Genomic DNA, 18125 nt, shown 5'->3' with positions numbered 1-18125 from the left:
TGTCTGTTTTGGCAAGGACAGAAGCGACCTCTATGCAGCGTTCTCTTTCTATTCCTTTCTACCATTCACTTACACGGCAATATTTGACTTTCGCACTCTGTCTATGTCTCTATAGACATTGTCATTAACTTAAAATACTGATCGACTTGAGTTATTTGTAACTGCAGTTTGCATAAAATGTAATATTTTGAGGTAGATATTCAGATAATGTTCTTCCAAGTACGTTGGGATTTTCGTAGTATTCTGTATTACCAATAAATATTGTTTCTTTACAGATTTTTTGACAGGACAAATAATTATTCGTTGCATAAATATGTCAAATACATGGAATAGAAATATCTATCGCCAAGAACAAGAAGCATTTGTTTCTGGTCATGGTGGGACAACCTCCAGAGAGGTCATATATGCACTCATGCCAAATATTTGTAGTATTCTTTTAACTAAAACTGCAATGGGTCTTTTAGAACGGGTTATTCATAAAAATATTAGGGTTATAATAGAATTTGCGTTAATTGTAATGCCATCTATTTTATGTTGTACTGTATTGTCTGATTATGTTGTTACAGTATGTTGTGCCATGATTATAATATCTATTATTAATATTTTATTATTAGGAATTAATTCTGATGTTACATCAATGTACAATACGAGACCGGCTAATGGCAAAAGGCCCTTCATTACAAATTTTAGAGCATTCACTAACTTAATAACAGCAATATGTATATTAGCCATAGATTTTCACATTTTTCCTCGTAAATTTGCCAAAACTGAATTGTTTGGGTATAGTTTAATGGATACTGGTGTCGGGTTATTTATATTTGCTAATGCTTTAGTGGCTCCAGAAGCCAAAGACTTTGCTCTTAAACCTAGAATAGGTTTTTTCCATACTATATCAAAAAATATAAAGCATTCAGCAAGAAGTTGTATCCCACTTTTAATATTAGGCTTTGGCAGGTCTGTTGCCATTGAAGTTTTAGGTTATCAGAAGCATGTTACTGAATATGGTATTCATTGGAATTTTTTTATTACTCTTGCCTTTGTTAAATTATTTACTAGTTCTATAACAAGTACTATCAATTCAAAGTACTCACTGTTATCAGGAATTTGGATTTTAGGAATGCATGAATATGTTTTGAGTACTAAGGGGTTGAAGGAATGGGTTTTGAGTAATAGACCAAGGAATGATTTTATATCTGCTAATCGGGAAGGCGTGGTATCTGTACCTGGATATGTTGGGCTTTATCTAATAGGTGTAGCAGTTGGTAGGTTAATACATTCTACTTATCAGAATTCACATGCACAAGATTCGTTACTACATAGGTATAAAACATTTCATATTAAATTATTTGGATATGAATTTGATGCGCACTATAATCAGTCTATGATTTTATGCATTAAATTGTCCTTGATATCAGCGCAAACGTGCGCAGCTACTTTATTTTGCGATGCATATTTTGGAGTATCTAGACGATTAGCAAATGCAGGTTATTGTATGTGGATTCTTACTTTAGGTGTTATGGTACTTACGTTATTACTATTGATAGAAATAATATGTGATATATTAATTCATGCAACCATAGATTCGAAACTTAACCAGAAGAAGACAAAAACATGTAAAATGAATGTAAAAAGTAAGCGAGATAGTGTGCCTGATAAATGCGAGAAAGATACGAATAAAAATATAATTGAAATACTCGAAGCTGTAAATTACAATGGTCTATTTTTCTTTTTATTGTCAAACTTAATGACTGGCGCGATTAATATGTTAGTACGTACGTTATATTTAAGTCACTTAAAAGCTTTGCTAATATTGATTGCATACATGGCTGTAAATATATTATCGGTTTTATTATTGTATAGAAAACAGGTACAAATTAAATTATAAATACAAATGTACAATTCGTTGTACTGATTGTAGAGTATGCACTTTTCTACATCGTATAATGAAATAACGAATCAGCGTGAACAATTAGTAACTTCGAAATATTTACACTGCCACTGCGTAGACATGTCAAATTGTATTCCATATTTATTGCTCCTCTTTTTTTATTAAAATAGGTATATACATATATTTGTATAAAAATAAGTAAAAAGTTTAGTTGGTAACAAGTCGTTTCTTTCACTCGATATTAATACTAATAATCGTGAGCCTATTATTCAGAGGTTTCGTTGTCATCGAAACACATTACCTAAAATATTTATCATAACTCATCTTTGGATTGAATGTCAGATTTCAAGTCGGTTACTTTCTTCGACTTCGGAGTTGCATTTACATCACTTGTTGTTCTAGTCTGATTTTTCGTCCCTGTTCTCTTATGTTGTAATCGTCCCCCGATAAATCTTTTGAACAAATCATGATTTTTCACATAATCCGTAGCTTGTGAAACTATACGTAAAAATTCTTTGACATCAAAACTGTAGTTAGTGAATTTTGCGTGTGCTCCTCCATCAGGATGTGTACCCTGTGCAGAATTTCAATTAGTCTTGCAATAAATGTTGAGAAAATTTTTTTTTTATTTGGAATACAATCGCTTACAGGATCTTGTTGCACTAGCATTGAGGCATTTTCCCACGTAAAGTACTTCACACCGCGTAAACGGGCGAGATCTTTATAACATCCTGGATCTTCGCAATTATATCTGCACAGTAATTATGTATGAGATACATTTCCGTGGGAAATCATGTCTGTTATACTTACATCTCAAATACTGCAGCCCAATCTGGCAAAAACATAAGATGCGTTAATCCAGCTCCATGTATTCCAATAAAAATGTCAGAGTTCCTTGTAATTTCTAATTGTTTTTTGAATGATATTTTTTTATTGTATACTACCTGAGAAGGAAAACATGTTTTAAATATATTGTAATTATATTTATTTAACACCTTAATTAATTTCTTATGCCATATTATTAGAACCTCTCTACCTTTCGCACTTTATACTCCGGATTTTCCTTCAAAGCCTTTGTTAATTCATCCTCGTTCAAAATTCTTCGATATTGAGTATCTCTGCTAAGTAAAGTAACTCGTATCCTTTGGTTCTTTCTTTCGTGATGAGGTATACGTAATCTATGTAATACGTGGTCGCCGAAAGCTTTAAACAATCCACTCTTTTCACAGCCATAAATCTAAAAGCGTATCCATTGATACAAAAAATGCTTTGACCTTATGATCATGATCTCAAGAAACAAAAAGTGAGTAATCGTACAAGAGGTGTATTATAGTAAAGACCAAAAATCATTCGTGGTAATAGAGGAAACACGAGATTCTTGAAGCAGACGGTTTCTCCGCGGAACGTATGTAAATCCCAGAGCGGATTTCTCGTGAAAGCCTGGAAGGCGTCTTGGAATGCAGAACGGTAGCTGAAAGTAAGAGAGAACTCATGGTATCTAGTATCTCGTAATTTTCGTATTGCACCGGTGTCAGTTACCTGTAGCTTTCCCAGATCATTATATGATTATCAGTGCTGAATGCAGCGGGGTGCGAGAGGTTTACGTGTAATGACGCGTATAAGTTGAAAAAGTCGCAAAAATGATGATACATATTTACTACTGAAACAGAATGACTTGCGTGTTCGACGAATTTTGCATCACAGTCATTAATCGGGAGAATCATTTTTTACGACTTACTAGCGTCTATTTTCATTATGTACGTTGGCTTTTCGATCACGATATCACAGTCGTGGTTGACAATCGGCGGTCGAGGTAATTTCCGGAAATTTCGCAATTCAGGTCCCCAAGATTGCAACGGGCTAATATGGTCCGCGTTTTCTTGCAATCTTTTCTCATTTAATCTGGATGACCGAGATAATATGAATACTAAGCGAGATAAAAGTAATTGATTAACGCGTTGCTTTAATTACGTGCAATATCCTCCAATTTGACCCTCTTTCAGAACATCCATCTTGTATCGTATAGGTTCCTTTCTTTGAATTAAATCCGTGAAATTGATCATTATGTTCCTTGCTCGACAAAATCTCATGTGCTCCGAACATTCTAGCGATGAGTCGTCCTATGATCGAAAGTATGAAATAAGAAATAAAAGAAAGCATATATTTCTTTTAATTTAGTGAAACTTACCACAAACAATGGTTTGCAAAATATCGACATTTCTTTCCTTTGGTCGCGTACGTAGCCAAAATCGCCTTGAGCGTAAAATGTTTCTACCTGTGCTTTTTTCGTTGTTACCCATCCTCTGTGATCACCTGGACATTGAGGAACGGAAAAAGAATTTTCGGCTTTGCAATCCGGCTCGTAACCCCAACAAGCTTTGGTATCAAGGCTATCCTAAGTTTTTCCAAGAAAAATTCTTCGTTAATATCTTTCGTAAGCTCGAATTTTATACAAGTGTTTGCGCGTGTATCCAATGCTTCCACGACTATCGTATTACGCTTTCGTGCAAATAATGAAAACGAAATAACAATGAGAAATACACCGGGCATATAATTTCTCCTTTAATCAATAAATCCTAACAGAATCACGTTATTAACAAACCGCGTATTACCTTGTATGGACAGGCGGTATTATTACGGCACTCTTCGGCCACCGTGGGAAAAGAGTTGAAGTAATACTTGATGTGATCAGGCGGCAGATCAATTTCCGTGTAATTACTGTATGTTTGTGTGACTGCGAACACCAGTACGATCGTCACTGAGTATTTAATACTTAACGCGTTATATGTCATCCTAGCGAGATGCACTAATGAAAATTAAATCGAGATTCCCTGAGAGATGGTGTCGTACACTCGCTTTACAGAGTGACTGCACGGCGTGAATGGAGGAGGAACCACCTGTACGAGCGAATGGGTATATGACCTCACCTACTGTGCGTAGGCTCTGTCACACAAACACCAACGTTCATGTACACCCACATGAACGCGTATCTTCTTAAAAAAATCGGTGAAAGTCAATGTTAGAGGTAGACACGCGGTAACTTACATCATTTATGGCGCACTAATGTGACTATCACAGATAAGGTGTAGGATAGATTCAACACCTTATGGGATTTCGTGTTATATTTCCTGAAATACCGATCGTGCAAAAAATCAATGGGTTTGTTTGTGCCCTCTATGGTTTCGAGTGCTGAATGTAAGAATCTAGAGATTATATACATATATACATTGAATTCAATCACCAAAGTTGGTAGAATCAGCAGAAATAATAATGCCTATAAATAATAATAATATGATTAAAATTGTCAAAACATAAATTAAAAATTATGTTGGTATCTTTTCTTATAGCGTAAAAATATTATAATGACGGTCTTATGGAAAGAAGCTTGGGAGAACAGACATTTGATTTCACTTTCAGGTCAATTAACTGCGTCGATAATCGACGTTTAATATACATAAATACATACATAGATATTTTTATTTTTAAATTCCTGATATGTACCATAAATGGATGTTATGTTTTCTATGTTAACAATACTTGTTAATAAAATTTCTTCATAATCAAGTATCGGGAAAAGTGTATTTGCCTGTTGTAATAAATGTCACTACCAGTGTTATCGATTCAAGATAAATTCAGATTATAACACAGGTGAGGTACAGAAAGGAATTGCAACATTGATTAATTCTGTACCTCGCCTTCTTTTTTCCTACTTTATTGTAATTTAATTTTAATATTGTAATTATTATTATTATTGTAATTATTATTAATTAGAAAGTACAATTCTATTATAAATTTGGGAAGTATTTTATTTCAAGTTTAAAGATTTGTTTTTCATGTTCTTAAACTTCTTAAATAATGAACCTTATATTTTTAAAAAGAAATTATAATATACCACGCATTGTAACAGGTAGATTTTTTACGTCCTCCGTTTCCACCATGGACTTCGATGGTTCCTGCTTGATGACCATCTTCATGATAATTTTCTCCGGGCTAGTGCATCACCGATGGTAACGTTCATCGCATCTAATCGTGAGTCATATACATTTTTGTTTCTCTGATCACTCGATCATGTCGTAACATGAAAGGTCCGAGTCGGCACGGGTGACTGGTTGTATTAAGTAGAATTTTTGGCGAACATAATGATCGCGAATACTTATTGTACTCGTGAATAGTAACATTACTCTTTCTGTGTTATATTTATTTGTTCAGGCTAGGTCTTCTTGCACATGGAGATTTTAATAATTAGTTTGAAAATATATGTTTAAAAATATGTTCATGGTAATTATTTATAAGTCCATATACTATATTATAGTATAAAGAATTCAATATAAATACTTGAAAAATATCCATACAAGTATGATTACATACATGAATTAATGTAATACATATAAATTTGAATAAAAATAACAGACATAGAAGTGATTTCATTTGACAATTTTGAACTAGTATTGAAGTCGAATAACCTCCGACTTCGTTGCTATAAAAGCAGTAACTCTTATGCAACGATAATGGCGACGTAATTTCATTTCTTCCTGCATGATAATACTGAACCTTTTACATGACCGTCATGTGATAAACTTTAGTACAATATGAATTATAAAGCTCAATGTTTTCCGTATGAGAACGTATTAAATTTTACGTGCAAGAAGATACCTTGCTACAGGTGGATTTTTTAGTCAAAGCAATAAATTGAAACACTGCCTCAATGCTTTTGAAAATATGCTTTGATAAAGGATTCGCCTGGTATCATTTCTACCAATATTAAAACAGAGTCAATTATTTCATTTCATCGAGTTTTACTAACGAATACTTATTATAAAGTTAATAAAGTATATTTTTTCGATAAATATATCTTTTATTTATTATCAATTTCTTCAGTCAATAGTTTCAACAAAAATTAGAATTTCAATAATTTGTGAAATTAATAAGGTAGAGCCATTATCACCTAAAATAAAGAAAGAAAATACGAAATTAAGAAATGTGAATTCGTTAGATACAAAATGGATAAATTAATCTTTTTTCTAATCCAGGATTTTTAAATCCTACAGATTTAAACTTCTCCGTGTTAATAGTCAGGACCTCACTCACGTGCCAAGGTGCTACTTGGGTGGGAGAAAGGTCATAAGCACGATGACTTTATAACTCAACAATTTTTCAGCGACTGACAACGTGTTAGCGTATCATGCACGACGTATTTTTCACATTGTATGTGCGTGTGGTTAGGCTGTTGAATTACGTTGATTTTTCTTTTACTGTATTCAGAATAATTTTAAATATACATATGAGAAACACATATATACATACATACATATATATATATATATATATATATATATATATATATATATATATATATATATATATATATATATATATATATAATTGGATTGCTATTTGCAGGAATCATTCCGTATTCTTAGTATATCTTCTTAATATATCTTATATCCTATATATATATATATATATATATATAAAGGTATATATATATATATATATATATATCCAATCCAATTACAAAGTACAACATTTTTCCAAAAAAAAAATGATGTAATTCTTTTGGAAGACAAACATAATCTTCTTTTTTTTCTTTTTGTTTAGAGAATTTCGAGTCTAGAGGTAAGTTTCAACGAAGTTTCAGTAAAAGCCACGAAGCGAACAGGCCCGGCACAATTTTGTCGTAGAAAAGGGCAACTATTAATGACTCCCCATCTTCTGGATGACTGGATCACCCAGAGTCATTCTCGTTACTATTTTGTCATTATGTTTGCATTTAGTAGTATTTTGTTTTTTTGCCGATGTACAGCTCGGTACATCATCATGTTTAGCAAATGGTAAATTTTTATTAGTGTTGCGAATGATAAATGTCAATTTGAGTATTGCAAAATAGTTCAAATTTTGAGATATAAGTCAGAATTGCGAATGAATATTCATTTCGGTTTGAGTTAAAATATCGAGAACATTCCAAATTCGGTTTGATATTGTGTTGCGATCTGTTCGCAATTGTTTTAATTACTTTCCTATTTAACGTTATATGGATGAATTATATTCCTTTGAATAATTTTTACTGAAGTTTGTATCGAATTCTTTATGAGATATATTTCACACCTCAATCTATTTTGTTTTTAAAAATAATAGATTATTGTATATTTTGGAAATAAAAGAGTAAAGTATTAATATATACATATATACATATAAAGTAGAGTTTTATACAAGTATAGAGTCACATAAATGTTAGAATTGAATTTCATCTTTAGGTATCAAATCTACTATGCCACGTCGGTTTTTTGGTGAAATCTGAACAATCAGTATTATTTCATATACAATTACTAATTGCATTATTATACGTATAGCTTACAATAATACAAGCTTATAATAATAAGGCAAAGACTCAACACAATAATAATGATGGTAATAAATAAATAATAGTTAATAGATACAATTGTGAATAATACGATTAAAAATTATATAGAAAATAATATGAGCTAATTGGTTGCGGCTAGTAATTTCATAATTCAATTTAGTTGTAATTCCAACCACTACTAATGTTGCATTCTTATTCTGTGCTGAATCGGCAAAGTTGGAAATGATATTGTAGTGGTAAGCAAGCTGTAGTTAGAGTCTTTGAGTATGGAATTAAAGAAATGCAATTTACTACTTTCATCTTATTTTGTATGTACTCGTCATTGAATATTTGGTGCACAAAGTATAATTTATTTATTTTTCTCTATTATTTTACGTAGATGTTCACGTCATTCTTCTACTAGAAATCTCTTTTACCAACTAAAGCTACATTAGAGTATCGCAGAAAATTACATAAATTAGTTCTCTTTGCAATTGGTTTTATACTTTTTGAAACGTCAATTTAAATTTTCCTAAATATTTTTTACACGAATCGATCGCATTTATCACATATGCCATTTAGCTAAATAATTCCCAATAGCTAAAAAGTCATAGGAAATACAAGAATCATTACTTCACAAGTATCGTCAACTTTTGCAAGAAATTTGAAATTTGTATTTTCCAGATTTTAACCTGAGAAGTTTGTATTCTTCGGAATCAGTTTCACAGATATATCTACGTACATGGCGTACCTTGTTCTCGTAAAAGGCATGACTGTATAGTGGTAAGTCTAACGTTACTATTGTCCAATGTCAGTACAGAGTGATGGGTTTCGTTATTCAGCATGTTTGCACGCAAAATAAACGCTGTATTGACTCTCGATAAGCCCACGAGACGCACCTTATGCTAATTCCTCGTGGATACGTCAAAAACCGTTTCGATGTATACGGTAGAGACAGTTCGATCTTCTCTCGAGGCGTGGCCGATGTAGATCGTATCTTCGCAGTTTATACGATTTTGTTCGTCGAAGAGAGATTTGAATCTAAGGGTCTCGATGTGTACTGCTTGAAATACACCGAGTCCCACACTCGGTTAGGCATGAATCGTTACGTAATCTGGAAGACTCGGATAGCTGCAGTTCTCGTTGCTCGCAGGTGTCTTTATCTGTTCGCCAGAAATCCTTTCTATGCAATTAAAGCCAGGTTTGGTACAGTTAGACATTGTGGTCAACAAAAGGTACGTGTACGTCGGGCTAAGAAAGTTATTTATTTGGTACAACGATTCCTTTCTAATTTCAATTTCGTATATATTCTATGCAGAGACTCGTGGCGAATTGGATAAACATTTAATGTTACGTGGGAATACAATGGACGTGAAACTACAGTGAAAACTTTGTTTCGAAACACTCATGCTACAAAAGCGTAACTCCGCTTTCTTCTGTAACCCCAACTTCTACTTTAGTAGTAGGAATAGTTCGAGATAGATACAGAATTCTAATCGGGACAACATCGATCGGTGTTGGACAGTTTCACATGGTTATACGCGATCTGTGGGAATTAACATGGATACACTTCGATTCTTCTTTGAGTTCCGTATTTATCGATAATTCACAAATCAATGCTAATCGATGCCAGAGAACCGAGATATCGGATAGGAGACACAATAGCGTACCTCTGGCGTCAACCTGCCATGGCGTGACCCGGAAACAGATCGCTTCGTACAAGCCGGTATATATGTATGTACAAATACACGTATATATCGGTGGAGACATACCGGACTAGCCGGCATGGATCGCCGCGGATAGATGGAGGAAATGATCTACATCGATCACGATCACGGCACCCTCACCCTGATCCGCAACAGGCACGGTGCAGCTACAACGGTACCTCTTCGTTGTCCATTATCGACGAAATCGCCATCATCTTTCTTTCTGATAATTTTATCAGTCTGAATCGGCTTTTGTAAGTTTGCGGTACGATCTGATCGGGGAGCGTTATTGATCGAGTCTCCGGATGAAAAATGCCGTTGCGCCGGGAATTACTGAATCGAACCAGCTCTCTCGACCCACGCTTCGAAGAATGGAATAATGGCCGGTAACGGAGCATTTGTATGATCAATTTCGCGACAGGATTGCGTAACGGTTTGATAAACGGGCTTCACGTGGAACTGTAACACGTAGAAATGTGGCGTGCAAGTTGTAAAACGAGCGCGTGGCATCGGTATAACGCGGATTGTCCCGCCACGGTGGCGCCACGCTTCGCGGGCGACACGATGCAGCCTACGCGAAATTCAGCGCTATAATGTTTTCTTCATAGAGCTCTTAGGGGTCCTCTCGTGGTAACATGGAGAAAATCGTGGGGGCGGCGCGTCACCAGTCGCGATTGCAACGGATGTCTTGCGAAACCAGAACATGAGGCACCCACGCGGAGCGTGAAAAAATTTCGCGGATACAAATTTCCCCGGATGCACGTACTTTTCGTTACATTTCTCGTGCAACGCTCTTCCAGAAAAAGTTGCCGTTTCCATGGCCGGATCCGAATAGTTGCGTCTATCAACCTGTGCGAAGCGTGCAACGCGTCGTATATTATCGTGAATCTACCTGCGTCTTTTCTCTTTGCCACCCACGCATCCCATTTGAATACGTATACAGACATAAAGTGTAACGATTGCCGGTCCTTCTAGCCACGTAGAATCGTTCGGTTATCGGTAGACAATGCTTTGTAGATCCTTGGAACAACAATCGTAAGTGTACGGGTTACTGCCTGTAAAATAATCGACGTAAATCCTGATTTTTCCGATGAAACAATTCGTGGAATGGGCGACTCGGCCCTTTGCTTTGGAGAATCATTGCAATGATCGGAGATACTTTGTTCTAGAATTAAAGCGTATATTCGATTCGCAAGATAGATATTCGACGACGTTTTTATTCTCGTACGATACGTTTACACCTAGTCGTTTCTTCGATTCGATAGAAAAAACTTGCTTCATTATCCCATGATAATTTCGAATGCAACAAAGAGCCCGATCTTTCGAAATATCCGATTTATGGTGCGAAGTACCATGTAACAGATCGCGCGGTAATTGAGAAACCGAGATTTAATCTATCCACATTTATAATGAACCAAATTAGAATCCGATTATCTCGATTGCTTCGAACCGGCGTACGTTAAACAGAAATTGCCCGGCGGCATTAGACGCACGGCAGAGAAATTCCATCACACGCTAGCTTCTCGTTAGTGCCGGACTAATCGCTTAATTAATAGATGATAAATGTTTGTAATTCCGTTGGCGAGCCTCCCGGCCCTCTACACGTACTTCGTTACTGTGGCCAATTAATTATCTAGAGGAAACGATTAAATGGAGACCTGCATCCAACTTAGGGGACAGGAAAGTCATCTTTTTATCAACCATAAGGGCCCTCGAATTTTCTTCACAGTCTTCACAAACGATATATCCTCCTGCGCCATCACGAGGTCACGGGGTTATGGTTCCTGATGTCGCGCGAATGAAAAAAACGCGCGAATCTTAAAATATCGCATGGGGGCTGGTGAAGTGAGTTTAAGGTTTCCTCCGTGCATGAAGTATCTTTAAATTTAAGACGCGATTCTTTCGAAAACCGTACGACTCGGCATCGAATAATTCTCGAATCGCGACAAGCATAAAACCCTCCTCCATTGAAATTAATATCAATTGCTGTACCGATCTTTGTTCGCGAAGTTAACGGTGCAGATCAGAGCTATATAATGAACTGTATACGTGTATGTATATAGCATCTATATAGAACGACAAATGAGTGGACTTTTTTCAACACGAACGAGAAAATGTTGGCTACCCTGATGCAACAATGATGAACAATTCCTCATAATTACGTTACTGATTGAAAAGTATGGGAAACAGGGATCAAGATGATAAATAATGTTCGGTAGTTGTTGAATCGACTTTCCTTTCTATCACCCTATACTTACGGTTGACACCGATTCCACATTGTAAACAGCCATAAACACACGTTATACTTCTAATCACAGGCATAAATCGCGTGTAGTAATGGAATACTCGAGCGATACGGCAAACATCGTAATCTCGTATAATTCATGATAGCGCATTACGTCGTTGTAAAACGAAAATGTTAACGATAGTCGTCTTATTACAATAAATTCAATAAATAAATGGGAATGCGATCTATCATTGACGATGACAAACTCGCAGTTCGTTATACAATATGTACTCACACTCGAGAGTCTCTGGATCGTAAATGGGAGACAGTAATTGAAATATTAATGAGATATCAGACAACACGGCAGCTATGATACGTTATTATGTTGGTATGAAAGTTGTAAACGGAAGAAGGCTTGGTCGCATTAATATGGGTTCGAACGACAATGTGTACGGCTACGAATAACACGAGGACTCTAACGAATTATTATCACTCCACAGGTCGATTGCGATGGAACCATAAATCAAAGCTTTGTCACATCATCCATCTTAAATGTGTCTTAATCTTCCGAGGGACACGGCTATCACATTAACCGTAGAGCCGAAAATCTTCTGCGATTCAAAAATCCTAGCACGATCGTTTAAGCGTGGCATCGTCTAACTTGCTCGTCGTTTCTACAAGGCAATTGCTCCTCTAACTGTTCATATCCGGAAAATAAATTGGCGAAGGAAGACGAAACGTCTTGACGAATGTTGACCAGTACGAGTGTTTGCTTCTAAGATGGACGCGCGCCAGAGGTGAAGCAGAAATAGAGGATGTTTTTGCTAACGTGAACGACAACTTGTCCCGCGGTGTTCACGATTCGACCTGGGCTACGACCTCGGAGTCGTAAATTTTGCGTCATAGCGGTTGTCACCGGCTCACCTTTTTACGAGCGTACCACGACTCGTATTCACGGTTCGTTCTCCAGATATATCCACTGCACCGAGCCCTTGGTTCGGTCAGCAGTTGTTAAGAGGATCTCCTGGTTGGTAATCTCTGACAACGACTTTGGTGTCCCTTTCAAGATGCTTCTCTTCTTACGTTTTCAAGAGTGTGACCACGGTATGAATCAAGCGGATAGTCAAAGGACACGGATTTTTTTAAACCGTGAGATGTTACTTAGAAAAGGTTGTGTTTTCTTTTAGCTCAGAATCTTTTCTAAAGTAGTACACAGTTGGTTCGAAGATACGGACTCCTTAGTTGATAGTTTCAGAAGGTTGTTTTACGTTCTTTCTTCAACGCCCACTATGAGCAATGCGTCAAGGCACAGAGTCTCGTTCGATTTCTTTATGGCCATCTTTACGCGTGCCTAACGCTATACACTCCCATAATCCAGCTCGGTATTGACCTCACATGTTGGGTTTATGTATTTTGTTCATGACCCCATGATTTATAATGGAAGCAAATTATTTTAATTATCATCATGACACGTGGAACTTTCACGGGAGAAGATAATCTCGAAGCGGAAATACCGGATGTCGCATAACCCCCCGCAGTTGGTAGCCGACAGTGCCGCAACGTTGCGCGGTTGCATTGTGCCAGGCGCAACGGCGGCAACTTCGAAATCATTAGAGAACCCATTTAAGACGCTTATGGTTTTTAAATTGAAAGTAAATGGAGATGAATTGGACGTTTATCATCTGATAAGCACGCAAGCTTTCTGCATACGATTCGTTGGTCGGCGTACGGTTCACCTAAACGTAATCAGGTGTGCACGGTTCCACAATGCAAGCGCACTTACACGAACGGAACCTAATCATGGACAGTGATATTGCATGTAAGGAATAGGAATCGTGCAGGTGCGGTCTGACTCGTGAACCGTACGAGAATTCACGTTCCCTCTCTCTTTCTTCTCGGCACCTTTCTCTCTTCGCTACCACCACGGAACCACGGGACGCGAGGAACCGATTCGCACACTTCTCGCGTTTCCATAAAGAGACGAAGAAAGTGCCATGCATTCCTGGACCGGTGTGGTCTACATGGGAGCGCGAAACAGCGTTCGATCGTGGTGGTGAATGCACGGCAAAAAGAAACGGAAGGACACACCTGCGCTCGTCCTGTCGGCGAGTGGGTGTTTCGCGATAGAAAATGTCATCGAGCCATATTCTTCGATTATCGGACTCTTTTCGCGATTTGATTCGCGTTCAGTACTAACACGTATCGACTATGCAGCCAGTTTGTACTACAATTATCATCGAACCGTTCTTTGGTTCCTTTATGTGCATAATTCAGATCTCAGGAGTATTCTTATTCGAATTGTTCTGTCTGTTGGAGAACAGCTTGCGGAATTTATTTTCCGTCGGAAAGTCGTTTGTCCTACAGATCACAGGGTTAAGAGCCGAAAAATCGGTGGCGCAGCGGGTTGTCCAGCGGCAGTACGCACCACATTCCGGGTCGAGGCAGATTGGCTCGACATCGAAAACTGTTCTGGCCGAAAACTGCTCCACGAATCCCTATATCAAGTGCCCCGGTTATCGGGCCAGATCGAGAGAACAAGGACAGCTACGGCTATAATCGTGGATCAACTTCTGGCTACGGACCTGTCCTCTACAGGTACGAACACTCTGTACCACCGGCTCCGCCTATTTATCCTCCATCGTAGCGTACATTCTCATATAGTACTCATATAGTAAGACAATATTGGATTTTCACTTTACGATTCTACAAAAATAAAGGAAAAGACTCGGAAGGTCCTATTCGATCGAAATGAAAGTTAATCGTATTCGAATAACATTTAACTCATCGTTGAACGCTTTTTCATGACGAGCTAGACTCTAGGGGAACTGGTTAAACAAGAATTACTAGTTGTAACGAAGCTCGCGAATACTAGTCCTGCAATTGCCGCTTCTCAACGCGATTGCGTTTTTCGTTGATCCTTAACTATTACTTGGGCAAATTGAATACGCGTCGGTATATGCCGCCCTGGCTGCGTATCTGTCAGTGATATGGCTCGTTTTATAGCGTGTTAAAACATAGAATTCTAAACACTGAATCGCATTACAGTCTTATTTGGTATATTAATGTCATCGATAATTAGACAGAATGATGTTACAGCCTGTTATCGTAAATATCTTCCGTTATGGATAAGCGTACATTTGATGTTGCCTTTAATGACCATCAGAATGTAGGGATTATATCGCTTAATTAGCTCTACCCTCGGCTGCTATCTCTTTTATGAAATCGTTAAGCATCCTTTGCGTGTGCTCCTTATCGGATGTTTTAAGCCACCGGGTCTCGATGTGTTCTCCCGTGTTATCTCGTGCCTACTGTTAGCTACTTAAACCGACTTCCACCAGCGTGATCGTACTTTTTGTCAGTGTTATTAAAAGATCTCGACTATTAATCCGTTGAAATTCGTGATGTCTATCATATTGATCAATTCATTCGATTATTCGAGAAACAGGCTTAATACGAGAACGATTGATCGAATGTTCAGAATATGTGGAATTTACTTTTGAACGAAAGTCAAGGAAGACGTCGACGAGCTACGATCTACGTATTTTCTAAACTAAACCTCGTCCGTTATTTCACAGTGCCAATCTTGGATTTGCGTAATCACAGCGACAAAGCGCGAATAGAACATTGTCATTGTTACATTGACATCGCTGGTTAACATGTTGCAAGTGTACACTTTCGCAGCCTTGATATTTCTGTCGATGCCCCAAGATGACCAAGCCGATTTTCGCGTCACTTCGTGCAATCCAGCGTCCCAGTACGTCTCTTTACATGTTGGGAGTGCCGTGACAAATTTCAAACTTGCGAATTCTCCTTTCGTCAAACAGGCATCTAATATCTGACAAGATATTATTCTTTATAAGAGAGAGAGAGAGAGAGAGAGAGAGAGAGAGAGAGAGAGAGAGAGAGAGAGAATAATAACAGCAATTAACACCGAATACCAAAAGTCTTTATTACCGATTATACCCAATCGTAACGTTGAATTTCAGGTTTCGTTTAGATCTGGTTTACTAGATAATCACCATTCCTTTCGATGTAAGAATCCTACGCTCGCGCGAGCTATCACGAAGCATAGCTTATCGAAGTAACTATTTATTTCTCTGGAATGTCGAAAAGATCGTGGATGCAAAGAGAATGGAAGTGATCGATCGCATACTAACGACGAACGCGAATAAACGTTTCGTATATCGTGAAGACCTATATTTTTGCGTTGAACGTGAACGAACCCAGCGTGATCCAAGAGAAGCAGGTAGATTCTTACCGCGGTACTCAACCGAGCTGTATCTACACCCGCGTGTAGCTCCTTTCTGGCCAGTCTATGAATCACATAGGAGTAAGAAAGGGAGATACAAAGTACAAAGGGGGTAAGCAGGAAACACATGCAGAAGGAAGGGGACGGAGAGACAGGCGGAGGTCGGTGCACCACGAAGGAAAGCAAAGGAAAGACAGCACAGGGCAACCCGAGCAAACCGGGGTGGTCTCGACTTCACCGTTGACTAACTGCGACACGACAAGCTGCCATACCCGGTTAAACTCTCCAGAGACTCGATTGCATTCGACGGGGAACAAATTAATGTTTGCTCGCCACATCTGGGTCGTTCGGAGTTTCTGAGGACACGTATTCGCGCGTCCCAAGTAACCAAGTCGCCCGTATATGCGAGTATCGGTCGAACTTATCGATGACAAGGCGATGAAACGTATCGAAATACCTGGCACGAAGACGCGTTCAATGGATATTTGATATACAAGCTTCGACCAAAGGATACTGGCATTCAAATGACGGCAGGTGAAGTCAGCACCTTCGAGCGTCGAACGACTCCACGCGTGATCCACGGTTTAATAACCTTGTCAGGGGAATCGGACACATCTCGTGACACCGAAAAATTAGATTTATATCCGAATATTAAATCTGATAGAAGAGCGCCGGCCATTAATCCGCATAATCGTCTAAAACTATTTTGACAGAGAATTACACAAGGTGCGTATCGTAGAAGCGAGACGATTAATCGTGACAATTTGTTTCATCCATTTTAATGTATGTATGCATAATCGCTGTCATTTGTTCCTCTCTCCGAGACAGCCGCACCCGAATTCGGCCTTCTGTTCTCCTACGAGTATAGAACTCGATCTACTCGAGGATCTAAGAGCCCGGTCCAAGTTATCCAATAAAGGTAGACATTCGTTAAACCGTGGTTGCCGCAATAATTACGATCTAACGATTTCCAGGATGGTTCGATAAGATCCGGCGCATGGATCGCGCAGAGACATAATCTATAATTACATCGGCGCGCTTATACACCGATACGAAATCGCAAGTTCGATGCACGCATTTGCACTATCCACGAACCATTGCAACGCTATTCTCCGAATGCCGTGATGCAACAAGTATCTAAACGAAGAACGAAACAGGAACGATTCGCTTTATCGCATCTGGTTAAAACCTGGTATTATTACCAGTGTTATTTTCTAGCGGTCGGAGGACGGTAGCTGCGGGATCGTCTTACTAGTTTTCGAGATGGGTACGTTTCATTTACGGAGCTGTCCGAAGGATTCTGGCCTAATCAAGTTGATCCGACGAATGGCAGCGGCTCGGATAAGCACCGGGACACGATGAACATTTGCAGGCGGCTTCTCCAAAGAGAAGCGCCCGTACTTACGTCGTTTAGATAAGAGGCACGATGGCCGATATGCATAATATGTTGGCCCATATTGGGACAACCAAGCACCGCAGGTTCGAGCTGCGAGACGCCGGAGAGCACGAGGAACAGTGGAAGAGAAAGGGCGCCGACAACGCGTGGAACATCACGCCAGGGATCGGCCTGTTATTTGGCTGTCAGTAATTCAGTAGCCTCTCTGGAACCTCTGAAGATCCACTGATGCCGCCCCTGAGGAACCGGTAACCTGTCTACCAAATCGATCAACCTGTATCTCGTGCACTTACCCCTTCCTTCCCGCCTTGTCTTCCTT

General features: G+C 38.3%; 2 protein-coding genes and 1 long non-coding RNA gene across 7 annotated transcripts in view; 2 read left to right on the top strand and 1 right to left on the bottom strand.

Annotated features, from left to right (window-relative positions):
- The window catches only part of LOC138185485 (uncharacterized), a 356409-nt gene that overhangs the window by 2528 nt on the left and 335756 nt on the right, over nt 1–18125 (top strand). Inside the window, exons 2-4 of one of the 4 annotated variants that reach the window (XR_011174627.1) lie at nt 5800–5917; nt 7487–7504; nt 8143–8544. This is a non-coding gene — a long non-coding RNA (uncharacterized LOC138185485). Of the gene's footprint in view, nt 1–5795; nt 5918–7486; nt 7874–8142; nt 8545–18125 lie in introns of those variants that run through there. The other 3 variants (XR_011174626.1, XR_011174628.1, XR_011174629.1) reach the window with 3 other exon arrangements.
- On the top strand, nt 48–2874 carry LOC138185474 (uncharacterized). The gene is made up of 2 exons (XM_069124456.1): nt 48–192; nt 276–2874. Exon 2 carries the CDS (start codon nt 314–316, stop codon nt 1883–1885), a length of 1572 nt encoding a protein of 523 aa, XP_068980557.1. The 5' UTR covers nt 48–192; nt 276–313; the 3' UTR covers nt 1886–2874.
- Nucleotides 2202–4948, bottom strand: Eogt (EGF-domain O-GlcNAc transferase). Of its 2 annotated transcripts, none has more exons than XM_069124454.1 (10): nt 4501–4948; nt 4077–4283; nt 3860–4008; nt 3627–3790; nt 3428–3548; nt 3206–3359; nt 2925–3125; nt 2699–2832; nt 2537–2639; nt 2202–2462 (listed from the first exon to the last, which is right to left on the bottom strand). In XM_069124454.1, exons 1-10 carry the CDS (start codon nt 4678–4680, stop codon nt 2202–2204), a joined length of 1674 nt encoding a protein of 557 aa, XP_068980555.1. In that variant the 5' UTR covers nt 4681–4948. The 2 variants fall into 2 exon arrangements, with proteins under 2 accessions (XP_068980555.1, XP_068980556.1); XM_069124455.1 differs by having other exon boundaries at nt 3428–3545.

The sequence above is a fragment of the Bombus flavifrons genome, chromosome 12, assembly GCF_040668555.2.
Source record: "Bombus flavifrons isolate JBK064 chromosome 12, iyBomFlav1_principal, whole genome shotgun sequence".
Lineage (NCBI taxonomy): Eukaryota > Metazoa > Arthropoda > Insecta > Hymenoptera > Apidae > Bombus > Bombus flavifrons.
This window is presented reverse-complemented; position numbering and strand designations above follow the sequence as displayed.